This window comes from Asparagus officinalis, chromosome 8 (genome assembly GCF_001876935.1).
Source record: "Asparagus officinalis chromosome 8, Aspof.V1, whole genome shotgun sequence".
NCBI lineage: Eukaryota > Viridiplantae > Streptophyta > Magnoliopsida > Asparagales > Asparagaceae > Asparagus > Asparagus officinalis.
The window spans coordinates 84,979,930-84,995,048 of NC_033801.1; the positions used below are offsets into that span (position 1 = coordinate 84,979,930).

Here is a 15,119-nt window from a genome sequence, read left to right on the forward strand (position 1 = left end):
GCATTGTGTGGACCCAGGGGCGTCACAGTTGGTATCAGAGCTCTAGTTCCAGTATCCTTAGGATCATATTGTGTCGAGTCGTGGAGCTAGGATAGAGTTTATTAGGATTCATGTATAGAGTCCGCTAAGGATTTTCTAGTATGAGTGAGGACGATATATGCGTATAACTTAAAATTTTGAGAATTTTTTTTATGACAACTATTTTGTGTAAATTTAAGTATTTGTGTGAATACTAAATGTTGTGAAAATCGTATTGTGATACATTATGTATATATATATATGTCCATTTTGACTCATGAACTCTTATTTCTTATTATCAGAGATGGCTGGACATGGTAGACCTCGTACTCAGAGAGCAAGACATGCAGGGTCACAGCAGGCTCCACCTAAGCTACAACAAGCTCAACCCGAGCCACAGTAGGCACCAGCTACGCCATAGCAGGCACCCAAGTACCAAGTAGATATCATGGCTCCCCTTATAGCTGGGATGACATCAATTGAGGAGCTTTTGGCGAATCATATCACACCACCACCACCACCGGTAGCTCAGCCGCAGGGGATACCAGCCGTTCCCATCAGAGAGAGATCCCCAGAGATCACACCTGCAACTATTCCACTAGTATTCCTGTATAGAACCACAGAGCAGGAGGCTTGGCTCTGTATGGTAAAGAGGTACCAGAAGATGAGGGCATCGGAGTTCCAGGGGTCATCAGACCCTCTTGTAGCCCATAAGTGGAAGGAGGATGTGAGTAATGTACTTGACATACTCAATGTGGACTCAGTTCAGAAGCAGAGACTGGCATCTTATAGTCTGAAGGGAGATGTCAGGAGATTGTACCGACTCCAGTTTACTCCAAAGCATAGGATGACCCTCACATGAGAGGATTTCATATATTTCTTTGACGGGCAGTACATTTCTTCTGTAGCACGGACTGGGAAGGAGCTTGAGTTGTCCCAATTGACGCAGGGGGACATGACAATAGATGACTTTGAGAGCAAGTGTATGGAGTTGCTGCACTTCACGAGAATGTGGTAGACAAGAGAGCGTCAGGCTCAGATGTTTCTAGCAGGACTTTGCCCCAATCTTCATCGATACCTCGTCTCGAGGAAGTTTTATTCGGTACGAGAGGTAGCTGAGGTCGCCACTTCACAGAAAATTAAGACGGCTATGTTTTAGAAAGACAAGGAAGGAAAAGCTAAGACAGGATAGACCGGGGATAAGAGTAAGAACAAGAAACATTTTTCTGGACCTCAGCTGCAGCATCAGAGCCCTCATAAGAAGGGACCCTAGCAGGATCAGAGAACGCATCAGCAGCGCAAGTTTCAGGGGGTTTGCTATAACTGTCGCAAGGTCGGACACAAGGCATCGGAGTGCCGCAGCACACTAACAGGAGCTCAGTAGGGAAAGGGTCCTTTAGGGCAGAGGTCAGGGCCAGCAGATGAGGCTTGAGGCACCGCCAGCAGCTCAGAAGATTGAGGGATAGGTTCGCGTAGTTCAGGAGGTTCCTCAGGGGCATATAGTCCCGTTTTCTCCAGCACCAGTAGTAGAGTAGTCTTCAGCCATAGGCAGAGTGTATGCGGTAGTTCCGCGTGATCATGGAGCCAGGCCGTAGTGGAGGGTACGTTCCTTATGAATTTTTGTCTCGCCCGTATTCTCTTCGATTCAGGAGCTTCACATTCCTTCATTTCGTATGCTTTTATATCTAGACTCCAACTCATAGCTCAGCCTCTAAACACTCCTTTATCAGTTTCCACCCCTGTAGATGAGGTATCGCTTCTGGAGAGCGTTTGTAGGAGGTGTACCGTTAGTTTAGACGAGTCGGAGTTCATTGTCGATTTGATAGTGTTGCATATGTTCGAGTTCAATGTTATCCTTGGTATGGATTGGTTATCTTCCTATCATGTTAGTATTGATTGCTTTGCGAAGACAGTCAATTTGCGAGCGTCTGATGGGTCCAAGATGATTGTAGCCACCTCTCAATGTAACCGTTTTTAGGATTCGTTTCTAGCGTACATCGAGGAGGAGATACGACGGGATCAGAGTATTGATTTATTAGAGACTAGAGTTATCTCCGAGTATCAGGATGTCTTTCAGGACATACCTAGGTTACCTCCTGTGAGAGAGGTTGAGTTTTATATTGAGTTGCAGCTGGGCACAACGTCGATATCCCCCGCACCCTATCGCATGGCACCAGCTGAGATAAGGGAGCTTCAAACGTAGTTGGACGAGTTATTAGCTTAGGGTTTTATTCATCGGAGTCAGTCTCCATGGGGAGCGCTGGTTCTCTTCGTGAAGAAGAAGGACGACATTAAGCGTTTGTGTATTGATTATAGAGAGTTGAACAAGGTCACTATCCGGAATAGGTACCCATTACCTAGGATTGAGGACTTGTTCGATCAGTTGCAGGGAGCGAAGTATTTCTCAAAGATTGATCTTCGTTCTGGTTATCATTAGTTACGAGTTCGGGAGATGGATATTCCTAAGACCGCTTTTCTGACTCGTTATGGATCTTTCAAGTTTATGGTCATGCTATTTGGGTTAACCAATGCACCCACGGTATTCATGGATTTTATGAGCCGGGTTTTTCGTCCCTTCTTGGACCAGTTTGTGATTGTTTTTATCGATAGCACCCTCATTTATTCGAGATCAAAGGCAGATCATGAGCAGCATCTATGGTTAGCTTTATAGACCCTGCGAGAGCATCAGTTATATGCCAAGTTTAGCAAGTACGAATTTTGGCATTCAGAAGTCATATTTTTCGGTCACGTCATCAGTAGAGAGGGCATAGCATTAGATCCGGCTAAGGTTACAGCAGTTCTTGATTAGGAACCGCCGAAGACGGTGACAAAGATTCATAGCTTTTTGGGTTTAGCCGGCTGTTACAAGAAGTTCATCCAGGACTTCTCGAAGATTTCGATGCCGCTTACATGTCTTATGAAGAAGGGTGTACAGTTTATTTGGAGCATGGAGTGCCAGAAGGCCTTTGATACCTTGAAGACTAAGTTGATTACACGCCAGTTTTGACTATTCCGAGCAGCGACAGGACATTTGTGGTCTACACAGATGCATTATTGGTAGGTTTAGGAGGCGTCTTGATACAGACTCAAAGGGTGGTAGCATATATCTCACAACAGTTGATGGTACATGAGCAGAACTATCCCACTCATGACTTGGAGTTAGCAGCAATGGTATTTGCACTGAAGTCATGGAGGCACTACTTGTATGGAGTGCAGTTTGAGTTGTTCACAGACTATCAGAGTCTGAAGTATCTTTTCTCTCATAAGGAGCTCAACCATAGATGGAGGAGGTGGATTGAGTTTATCAAGGATTACGAGTTCATGATTCAGTATCATCCGGGGAAGACGAACGTCGTAGAAGATGCTTTAAGCAGGAAGCGTCGACATCAGGTTTTAGCTTTGAGATGCTCATTGTATCGAGATCTTCTTACTCTTAGCCAATTTGATTCTAGACTCGAGATTTGTGGAACCAATGCATTTTTGAGAGCTGTGTTAGTGCAGCCATCTTGGAGTATCAGAGTTGTCAGAGCTCAGCTAGAAGACTCTTAGATTCAAATCCGAAAGGAGAAGATTACCAAAGAGCCTAAGACTGATTGGACCATTAGAGCAGATGGAGGTCTACGGATGAAGGGTAGGCTAGTTATGCCATCCAATGCCGAGCTGAAGAGGGAGTTATTTGATGAAACACATCGTACTCGGTACACAGTACATCCATGGACCACTAAGATGTACAATGTCCTGAAGAGACACTTCTGGTGGAGTGGTATGCGTAGAGAGATTACAGAGTATGTGGCTAAGTATTTTACCTGTCAGCAGGTGAAGACAAAACATTAGAGGCCGGTAGGAACACTTTAGCCTTTACCCATCCCAGAGTGGAAGTGGACGAATATTTCTATGGACTTCATTGTAAGGTTGCCGAAGTCGAGGAAGGGGAATGATTTTGTTTAGGTGATAGTGGACCAGTTGACGAAGTGAGCACATTTTGTTCCAGTAAAGACTACATACACAGCTGAGACGTATGCGAGAATATTTGTTCGCGAGATAGTTCGACTTCATGGAGTTCCGGACATGATTATATCGGATCAAGGTTCAGTGTTCACTTCACACTTCTGGAGGAGTTTCCAGGATTCTTTTGGCAATAGACTATCATACAACAATGTATTCCACCCACAGACGGATGGTAAGACGGAGAGAGTAAATCAGGTGTTGGAAGACATATTGCGGGCTTGTGTCATTGACTTTTAGGGTAGCTGGGAGGATCATATTCCACTGATAGAGTTCGCTTATAACAATAGTTATCATGCGATAATCGGTATGGCCCCGTACGAAGCATTGTACAGGAGAACTTGTAGATCACCGATATGTTGGGCAGAACTGGAGGATAGCATAATGCTTGCGCCAGAGCTTGTGAGGCAGACCACTGAAAAGGTAGCATTGATTAGAGAGGGGATTCTAGCCGCTCAGAGTCGAAAAAAGAGCTATGCAGATAAGAGACGAAGACCTTTGGAGTTTCAGATTGGAGATTTAGTTATGCTGAAGGTATCGCCCATGAAAAGCGTTCAACGATTCGGAAGGCGGGGAAAGCTTGCACCGAGGTATATTGGACCATTCTAGATTTTGGAGCGTATTGGAGCCGTGTCATACAGACTAGATCTTCCAGCATCGATGTCTAGTATACACAATGTATTTCATGTTTCTATGCTCAAGAAGCACTTACATGATGAGGAGCAACAGCGTGTGTTGGTTGTACCAGAGATTGAGATTCAGGATGATTTGACTACTATTAAGATTCCAGTTGGTATACTTGATAGAGAGGACAAGAGACTTAGAAACAATGTAATTCCTTTGGTTAAAGTTCAATGGAACCGAAGAGGCGTTGTGGAGATTTCTTGGGAGCGTGAAGAGGACATACATCGCGACTACCCACACATGTTTGAACAGTTAAATTAAATTTTTGTATGACTTATAAATAACTTATGGATTACATGTATGGTGATGTTTATACTTAACACTAAAATGAGGGTATTAACACTTAACTCCTAAATACTCGGAACACATGGTATATATATGAGGGGTTCCTTGTTTGGAATTTTTGCTCGATGTACTTGTTCCATTTAGTTAGAAGTTAAGTGGGGGTATTTATATTTTAGATGGTTAAGTGTAGACATTGAGGATGATTCTCGGGAGAGCGAAGATGTTTTGCAGCGCGACTATATGCACCTATTGAGGAAGTGGATTGATTTATATGTGTGATTATTTGTATGGTTATATTTAGATTTAACGCTAGAATGACGATATTTCCGCTTAATTCTTAATCTTTTGGAACATATGGTATATATATGGGGGGTACCTTGTTTGGATTTTTCGCCCGACGTACTAGTTTCATTTGATTAAGGGTTGAGTGGGAATATAGTCATTCTGGATTATTAAGTATAAATATCCTTATATGTTTATCAAGAGTTTAATATTACGAGAGGTGTATGTGCGGGTTGGATTTCACCCTCGACATGCTTTCTAATACTATCTTTCAGTTAAGTATGATTTCTGAATTTCGAGGACGAAATTCTTTTAAGGGGGGAAGAATGTAAAACCCCAAAAATTTGAATATTTTGTGATAAATAATAATAAATATATTATATATTTATAAATAACATATTATGATGTTTGATTATGCTAGAAATTGATTTGAGATCAATTCAATGTATATATGTATATATATAAGAGCGAATACACAAATCATGCTCGATGTATAAATCTGGAAATTTATGATTAGCAGAGAGATTTTGTATTTTACACACTGATACATTGTGAATATGGAAAAATGTAAAATATCAAAGTTGTAGATATCTTCAGTAGCTTTCCAACAACACTACTACAAAGAAGGCCTGCCCCAACGGTTGTAACCGTTGGGGCAGATAGTATCCACAACGGTTGGAACCGTTGGGGCAGATAAAACACCCGTTACAGCAAGTAGCGTTGGGGCTGAAACTATCCCAATGGGTGTAATTTCTGCACTAACGGTTCCACCCGTTGGTACAAGTATAAATATAATTAAATATTTAAAAAAAATAAATCATGAAAAAAATGGCACCAACGGTTACAACCGTTGGTGCAAATAACAGCACCAACGGTTACAACCGTTGGTGCAAAAAATGTTGCACCAACGGTTACAACCGTTGGTGCTGTTGTTTACACCAACGGTAGTAACCGTTGGTGCAACACAACAGCACTAACGGGTGTAACCGTTGGTGCAACTTTGTGCACCAACGGTTACAACCGTTGGTGCAAATTTTGTGCATTAACTGTTTCAAAACTTTCACCAATGGTCCCAACCGTTGGTGCTTGTGTTTTCCCTTTTTTTCACTTTTGCCTACAACGTTTACATATAACATTTCCCACAAAAATATATAATATACCTGTTCACAACATATCAACGTTTACATATAACATTTCCCACAAAAATATATAATATACCTGTTCACAACATATATATTCCCACGTATAAATTAAAAGACTGACTAGAACCAAAATACAACAACTTATAAATTACTCAAGTCCCAAAAGAGGATATCTGAAATATACAAATGTCTTAAGTATGTTAATTAAAAGTACAAATCACGGGTGATTTAATCAAATATAATCAGCAAAAGCTTTGCGGATGTCCTCCTCGCTATAGCCCTCCTGTGTAAAGCTCCCTAAGACACCCCCCAGCATGCCCCCCAGCACGCCTCCCATTCAACTAGCAAGAGGGTTTTGTGTCAAAATATCCTGAGGAGAACATTAAGCAGCTAATGTAGAACCCTGAGCATCTGGAGAATGATGAGATAAAGTCAGGGGAGTAGTAGCAGGAATAACAGGTGGTGGACGAGTGGTCTGAGAATCAATCTGTAAAATAAATCGAATTCACACTAAGTATATCCAAACATGTAAACTTAAGCTTAATAAAAAGCCTTTTGTTGTATGAATAATTTATGACATGCATTTGTAGTGTTGAAGCATTTGTGACATGAATGCGGCTGACTAAGTATATCCAAACATGAATACTCAGATTTTTTTGTTCAAAACCGAGTTACTAAACAGTAGCTAATCATTTTCAAAATGCATTATGCATGCTATCCAGAGCATTCATCCAACATTGCCAATCAATGGCAACATAAGTTTTGCATCATAAACAAATGTACAAAAAGAAGACTTGTGCGACCCAGCCAAAGTTTCAACAATAACTGGATCAAATAATCAACCAACAGAAGATTATTCAAAATTATCAAATAAAGGAAGGGGAATGGTCCAATCCTAACCACCTTGATCACAATAAACCAAATAACAGTTTGTACAATATGTATATGTTTTCTTAGATACACTTATTGCAAATCAGTATCATTGATCCATTTTAAAGGAGTTCCATTGGATGTAATACATGACTAGTGTCTTTGATTGCAGAAGAGAACTCTCAAGATGCCATGATTAACTTAATTAGGCGATAACCCGTTCCCTCAACTTCCTGAGTCTTCATGGGTAATAAATACAAGTAGTTCTATTCTAAAATTTTCTAATTCAAACATGAATCAAACCTGTATAACGACTGGGCTAAAAGCACAGGAACTTTAGAGTTGAATTTGGCTTCAAAGTTGAGTTTGAAATACATTATCACAATAGTGTTACATATAAATTCTTTTGCCCAAATATACGGTGGAATCTAACCATCTATTGTATCTACAAAGAGATACACAGCGGGAATCCTAAGGTAAAGCTTTCAACTAAAAAACCAAAGTATTCTCATCACTAGTTCAAACCGGAGAAAACGTAACAAAAAAAAAACGTTAAGGATCTTGCCCCAGTCGAAATCGAGTGAAAACCCCAATTAATTTACAAAGACCAATGGTGCAGAAATCCCCCAGCTTTAGTAGACATTGATGTTATAAAAACTATAGCGGTGTTAGTAATATCATTAGTATATGTCGCCATTTGGATTCGTCGAAAAATGAACACTTACGCAAATATTGTGATTGATGTCTACATTAGAACTTATAGGTTTGATTAGTCAAGCGCGCACAAAAGAATCTGTATATATTGATAGGAAAGAGACATACTTTATAAATATTGAGGTTGTAAGGGAATGAGATAATATTGAGGTTTTTTTGCATACATACTAGTTGGGTAAGTCGTTCCATCTTGGACTTAAGCTCAGCCATCTCGCGAAGGACATCAGGAGGAGTGGCAAATATCGGAGTGTAGGAAGTCTTCAAATAATGTCTACTGACACCATGACCCAAGCCTCTCTCATAACTACCGTGATGCCCTTCATGTACCTCATCTAAAACTTTGATCATCGCGGCAAACTTGGGTTCTTGGTCGACACCTAATGATTTTGCCTTTTCTATCACCCGGTCCTATATCACGTAAAGTATTCAAATGTTACTCAACAATATTATTATAAATATACTTAAGAAAATCGTTTGAATTCGTCAAAAAATAAACACTTATGCAATACTCTTGAGTTTGGGTGTCAGGTATATACACGAGTATGTGTCACCATTTGGATCCACTAATGTCGCGTGGGTACCCAAATACTCCTTCAAGGCACTTGAGGAGCCACCTGATTCTTCGATTTGAGATCTCTGTAACTCAACAAAAAAAAATATGTATAACATATCATATTATAAATAAAGAAATGCATTTTTTTTAAAAACTCAAAGAATACTTTATACCACTTTCTATTTTGCTCGAACTATGCTCCTCAAGCCACCTATATAGGTTGCTCGATCTCGCTACACATAAAAGTAAGAATTAGATTTCAATCTAATACTAAGTATATACTAGACATCATATTTATTATTAAATATATACCTGTTTGCTCTTAGAAGAATAAAACGAGCATAGGTCACCCCACCAATTTTCATCAATCCCTTCAAACACCTTTTCCTGGAAGAGAGCACGTCTCTTCTCTTCTGGGGTCTTCAACCATAGTTCAGAGCACTCCATCTTCACCTGATTTTGATTGCCTCGGACCCTCTTCTGCATCTTTGTCTTTATGCCTCGGTAGATAACAGGAAGGTTGAGTGGACAATAAGGATCTTGGGGCAAAAACTCATAATCTTTCTGCATATTCAACAAAATTAATGTTTTAGGGTAGATAGGTACCAAATGATACTAAATTATCTTGATTTTACAAATTAAAAATGTCTCTAAACCTAAGCTTGGAGAAAGAATATTTCAAATGAACGCTCATGATGCGCACACCAATTCAGATGAAGTGGAAAGTCCGTAAATTGACGGCTTTTCTGCCTAATATACTGCCCAAATCGCTCAGCATTGGAGCCAATTATGTGAAACTCCTCATCAAAATTCAAAGGAAATGCCGGTTCATCTATCTCGGAACTCGGAGCCAATCGATGGGCTTTATACTTCCCCCGAGTCTTCTTACATGCCCGTGGTAGCCCTGCATCTAAAAATATGAAACAAGAAAGGATACTAGAAAATAAAAAGGATATTAACAATAATAAAATCAAATGATATAGATACCTTCAGCTCTTGTAGCACGCTTCTCTCCACATTTAGCAGCACGATTAGGATGATAGTTTCTCAAATGTAAAGGACGAGCTGCTGATACGGATGCAGAGGCATCCTCTCCAACTATATAACAAAATGTAATAATATAAGTACCATCTGGATAAAATAATACAAAATACATTTGACATTAATGCATTAACAATATAAGTACCATCTGGATAAAATAATACAAAATACATTTGACATTAATGCATTAACAAAATACATTTGCTATTAATGCATTAAATAATACTTACCCATCGAGTGTACAGATGGTATAGAGTGTGTAGAGGTCGGCAAATCATGCTCCTCAGGCTGACATGCTATATTTTGAAAGAAAACAATATAATATCAAAAATAATATTATGCAAACAAAACAAGAATCAAAATAAAAGTCTACTAACCTGCACGGGAAGATGCAAAATCTACCCTATAAGAAGACTCTGGGGTAATATGATCCATCTCTCTATCGTTGGTGCAAAAGGATGTAGAGGGAGGGACACTAGGGATAGATATGGAACGACGAGCGCCTTCTAGCTCTCTCTGACACTCCCTTGCTTGATGCAAGATCTTCCTAGGCGCCATCCATCTAGTTTTGGACTTTGATGGTCCTCGACTAGACATCTTTGTCAACCCCTAAACAAGAGTAAATATATATAAACAAGAGTAAATATATATATGAGATGCGTGCAATACATGTGTAAATTTCTAGATGATTTTCAATGATTATTACCTTTTTTTATTTTTACATGTATGTAAATATATATATGAAAATACTAACATATGGATATTTTCAATGATTATTACCTTTTTCTTTTAACAGACTCCTTAGATGTTGTAGGAATATCCACAACGATTTCGTCATCGAAATCATTCCAAACCCATGAAACTTCATGCTCACACTCAACTCGAGATACATTTTAAACTATGGAAATAGTAGGTTGTAGCAATCTAAGTCCTTCATCATCAGAATCTATCTCAATGTTGTCCTCTATGTCAACATCTGTGAATTGTTTTACATCGTAGGTATCTCTCGGCTTCCATCGACAAACAACACTCCATCCTGAATGCTTCAAGCATTTTGAGTACATCGTAGGTATCTCTCGGCTTCCATCGACAAACAACACTCCATCCTGAATGCTTCAAGCATTTTGAGTAATATACTTGAAATGCTTCCATCGACAAACAACACTCCATCCTGAATGCTTCAAGCATTTTGAGTAATATACTTGAAATGCTTGTTCAAGGAATATATATGGTTCATCTTCAAACTAAAAAAAATTAGTGTTTACACTAGTCAATCCATATTCATCTTTCCAAGTTCCGTATGTGTCTCTCCATTTTCCATGTTCGGTTCTTGTATGATACCAAACACACTTAAATATATATACTAGTTTGGCTTTTCCCGGATAGTGAATACCAAGTATTCTATCCAAATACCCATAGTAAATCAAACCTTCAGCTCCAATGGCCGCAATTCCACTATTCTGGGTAGTCCGAGATTCTTCTATCTCCTTGATTTCAAATTTGTAACCATTTATACCAAATCCTTTGTAGTATGCAACCTCCAGGCTTGGATGTCGAGCTAGACATCCCAAATCATCATCTAATGTTAATTCTGAGTTTGGATCATGGACCTGAGAAAATAGTTCATCATTCCAATTATAGGAATATAGAGATAAAATTATAGATTAATACAATGACATATAAGAAGTTCTTACATAAATTTTAAACCAGGCACAAAAATTTTCTTGATGATGCTTCTCCAACCGTTCATCATTCCAATTGCAATGCTCTTCATGTAATTCATCCTTATAAATTCTATTCTCAACATGAATTGTTAACATCAACATTATATTATTTCATGCATACATACACATATAATAGTAAATGCAAAATAGACTTACCCTCTAACTTCCTCAAGGCAAACGCTATTGAGGAGGATAAATTGATGTATTTGATTAATAAATGTGATTCCCATTGTCATGTAAGTTGGTTTGCCACGTGTTCCATCACGAATACGCACAGGCCTATTGAGCTTAGTCTCTATGTTTTCATCCAAATAACGAGAACAAAATGTCGTTACCTCCTCCAGGAGATAACCTTCCATTATAGAACCCTCTGGCCGATTTCTATTCCGAATGTAATTTTTTAGAGTGAGAAGGTACCTACAAATACTAGTATTAGATTACTACATAAAAACATATAAAATAGAAAAGTTATATTTGTTGTGTCAAAGAAAAAAGAGAAACACCTTTCTATAGGATACATCCACCGATATTGTACTGGTCCAGCAAGCCTTGCTTCGGTTGCAAGATGAACAGTCAGGTGTATTATAATATCAAAGAATGATGGTGAAAAAATCCGCTCAAGCTTGCACAATATTAAGGGAATTGCTTCTTGTAGCTTCTTCAACTCATTGTCCTCAATGGTTTTAGCACACAATTACCTAAAAAAGCTGCAAAGTTTATTGATCACTAAACCAACAGATTCAGGAAGCGAAGCCCTAAGGGATAGTTGGAGAAGGTGCTCCATAATAACATGGTGATCGTGACTCTTCAACCCATCTATCTTGCCTTTTACAGTCTTTATCTTCTTATTAAATGATCCAGAAAACCCTATAGGAGCCTTCAGCTCATGCAATACCTCCAAAAATATTTTCTTTTCTAGTTTTGACATATGATAAACGGCATTGGGGAGTACAAATTTTCCTAGTTTACCTAATTTAGGTATAGGGTGCAACTCTTTTCTAATGTTTAAGTGTTGTAGATCCCTCAGAGCTTGTAGGTTATCTTTCGATTTTCCATCTTTACAAAGAAGCAAGTTAAGTATGTGCTCAGATACCCCCTTCTAAATGTGCATGACGTCCAAATTGTGACACATTGTATTTGTCACCCAATACGGTAGTTCAAAGAAAATACTTTTCTTATTCCATCCATGTGGCTTTTCCTGTCTTTCCTTTACTTTTCCAAAAATAACATTTTCATAATCATTCCATTGAGCAAGTATGTCCGCTCCAGATAAGGGGACTAGAGCCTTTCAGTGCTCTGTAGTACCATCAAAGTGAACATCATCATTCCTATAGAGATGGTCTTCTTTTAACATACGTCGATGACCACAATAACATATCTTTTTGCTAAAAGGCAACCATGTCGATGTTGTATCCACGTGGCAATATGGACATGCTTTATAACCATGTACAGAATATCTTGATAGCATTCCATATGCAGGAAAATCATTAATTGTCCACATTAAGGCTGCACGCATTATGAAGGTTTCCCCTTTATCTACATCATATGTCTCCACACCATCAATGAATAAAGACCGTAACTCTTCGATGAGAGGTCGGAGATAAACGTCAATATTATTTCCTGGTGAACTGGGTCTATCAATTAAAAGAGGCATCATAAAATATAATTGATCCATAGCCAGCCACGGTGAGAGATTATAAATCATCATTACAACCGGCCATGTGCTGTGTGGATTACCATTAAAACTAAAGGGGCAAAAGCCATCACTAGCTAGTCCAAGCCTGATATTACGAGGATCCTGACTAAATATCGGATATAACTTGTCAAAATTCTTCCATGCAGGTGAATCTCTTGGATGACTCATTTTTCCATCTTCACTTGGAAGAGCACGATCATGCCAGGTCATTGCCACCGCTGTCTTCTTACACTTGTAAAGTCTCTAAAGCCACTGTGTAATAGGAAAGTATCATACTACCTTGAGAGGTATGTCATTCTTGCTAGTATGTGCCTTCTTCTTATATCTGGACACCCCACAAGTAGGACACTCTTTCTTATATGAGTTTTTAAACCCAGATTAGACATTATCTTTTGAGCTTCATACCAGCTATCAGGGACATTGTTCCCAATAGGCATAGAATCTTTCAGAAATTTTAGAAGCATCGTGAAGGACTTGTTGCTCCATTTGTTTAGGCACTTAATCTGGAAAAGTTGAACGAACCATGACAGCGTGGAATGTTTTGCATTCTCATAAATCGGTCTCCTAGCATCATTCATGTACTTCTTATACTCATCTACATATTGTTCTTGTCTGGGAGGACTATCTTCAACATGATTAGGGTCATCGAAAGCAACCTCTACCATTTCCTCCATCTCCTCTTCCGGAAACAAGTTAATATCGTCAACTTCTTCTTCTTCTTCGGCATTAATGGGAGTTAGAATTTCTCCGTGATATACCCAAGTTGTATAACCTCTAATAAAACTATACTTAACAATGCGAAGTTCTACATCTTCCTCTTTACGATGCAAAGTATTCCCGCAATGGCTACACGGATAAAGAATCATGCCATGTTGGATCTTATCATGTTCACGTAAAAAGTTCATAAAAGAAGCAACTCCTTCAATGAACTCAGGCTTTGTGCGTTTTTCACGATTCACATACATCCAGTCCTTAACCCTGATATAGTCACGGGCCATGATAACCTAACCAAGAATAATTCAATAACCAGGACCATGTTAATGTTACCAAGAAATAGATTCACAAGATTAACAGATCTAGAACCATGTCATAACAAGTATAATCATTTGTTCCAGAAAAATCTGAAGAAAGAAATAGAAACACCACCGAGAATAATAGATCAAATTGGTATAAATATTATTATTGGTGGTTTCTAATCTAATTTAGGCAATAGATTATTTAGTGTAAATATACATCCAGATTTCTATGTGAGTTTAGATGATACAAACACTCATAAAGCTTGTACACTATCTATGAACTTAAAAGGGATTAGTACCAGGATCAAAAATCTGATAATACAATGGGAATATTGTATAGCCTTAAATGATACTTCAACTCTTAAATCTATAACCACAAAAATTTTATTAAATTACATGAAGTTAGAACTGGAAAAACTATTCAACCTAAATTAGTTTATCTTAGACATCTCAAGATAAATGATGATATTCAAATTTTTATAAAAACACTAAAACCAAAGGTACAAGTACCAATTGAATACTTTACAGATAAACGAAACATCATCCTAACCACTACAAAGATAGAAGATGAAGCAAGTTCTAACTCATCATCTAATAAGCTTTTAAGATCTCAGTCTATTATAGATAAGCTAGTAGATATCAAACTTAATCCAGAAGTCTTAAAAGCGAAGAATTAAAATGACTGAGAAGGTATTCCATAGTTCTAATATTTATTCCATATTCTTCTAAATTGATTAAGACTTTTTCTTTGATATTCATAGGACATTAGTTAACATAACGTCCTTCTTGGTTACATTTAAAATATTTACAGCTTTTCTCAAAATTTTCGTTTTTTATAAAAAATTTTCTTAGGAACATGGATCGAAAATAAGAGACCGTAGATCGAGCTGTGAGAATGAACTTGAGAATTAGAGGACTTACAAGTCAAGTGTCCGGCGAAGATGAGGAGGAGAGGCGGCGAGGTCCGATTTGGGAGGAAGAACTAGGGTTTTTCTTTTGGGGATTCGACGGAAAAGTACAGGGTCGACGACGGCGACGAACTTTAGGGCTCGATGGCGGCGGCGATCTTCGACGGAGGCAGCAAACTAC

The 15,119-nt window shown here is 38.6% G+C and overlaps 1 protein-coding gene across 4 annotated transcripts; it reads right to left on the reverse strand.

Moving 5' to 3' along the window:
* Positions 6,519-15,075, reverse strand: LOC109820691. 4 transcript variants are annotated; one of them, XR_002241922.1, is made up of 10 exons: positions 14,952-15,075; positions 9,972-10,203; positions 9,825-9,890; positions 9,541-9,651; positions 9,259-9,463; positions 8,866-9,117; positions 8,727-8,786; positions 8,537-8,636; positions 8,169-8,408; positions 6,519-6,903 (listed from the first exon to the last, which is right to left on the reverse strand). XR_002241922.1 is itself a non-coding variant. In XM_020386881.1 (5 exons), the coding sequence occupies exons 3-5, from the start codon at positions 8,552-8,554 to the stop codon at positions 6,799-6,801; spliced, it is 363 nt and encodes a 120-aa protein (XP_020242470.1). In that variant the 5' UTR covers positions 8,555-8,636; positions 8,727-8,786; positions 8,866-9,173; the 3' UTR covers positions 6,519-6,798. The 4 variants fall into 4 exon arrangements, 1 of the variants encoding a protein (XP_020242470.1); XR_002241923.1 differs by having other exon boundaries at positions 6,519-6,827; positions 9,210-9,463; XR_002241921.1 differs by having other exon boundaries at positions 9,210-9,463.

Excerpts from the sequence above, each read along its gene's own strand:
- LOC109820691 (XM_020386881.1), bottom strand. Across the intron at positions 6,904-8,168 it reads TGGAACGACTTACCCAACTA|ATTGATTCTCAGACCACTCG; the intron begins GTATGTATGCAA and ends TTTATTTTACAG.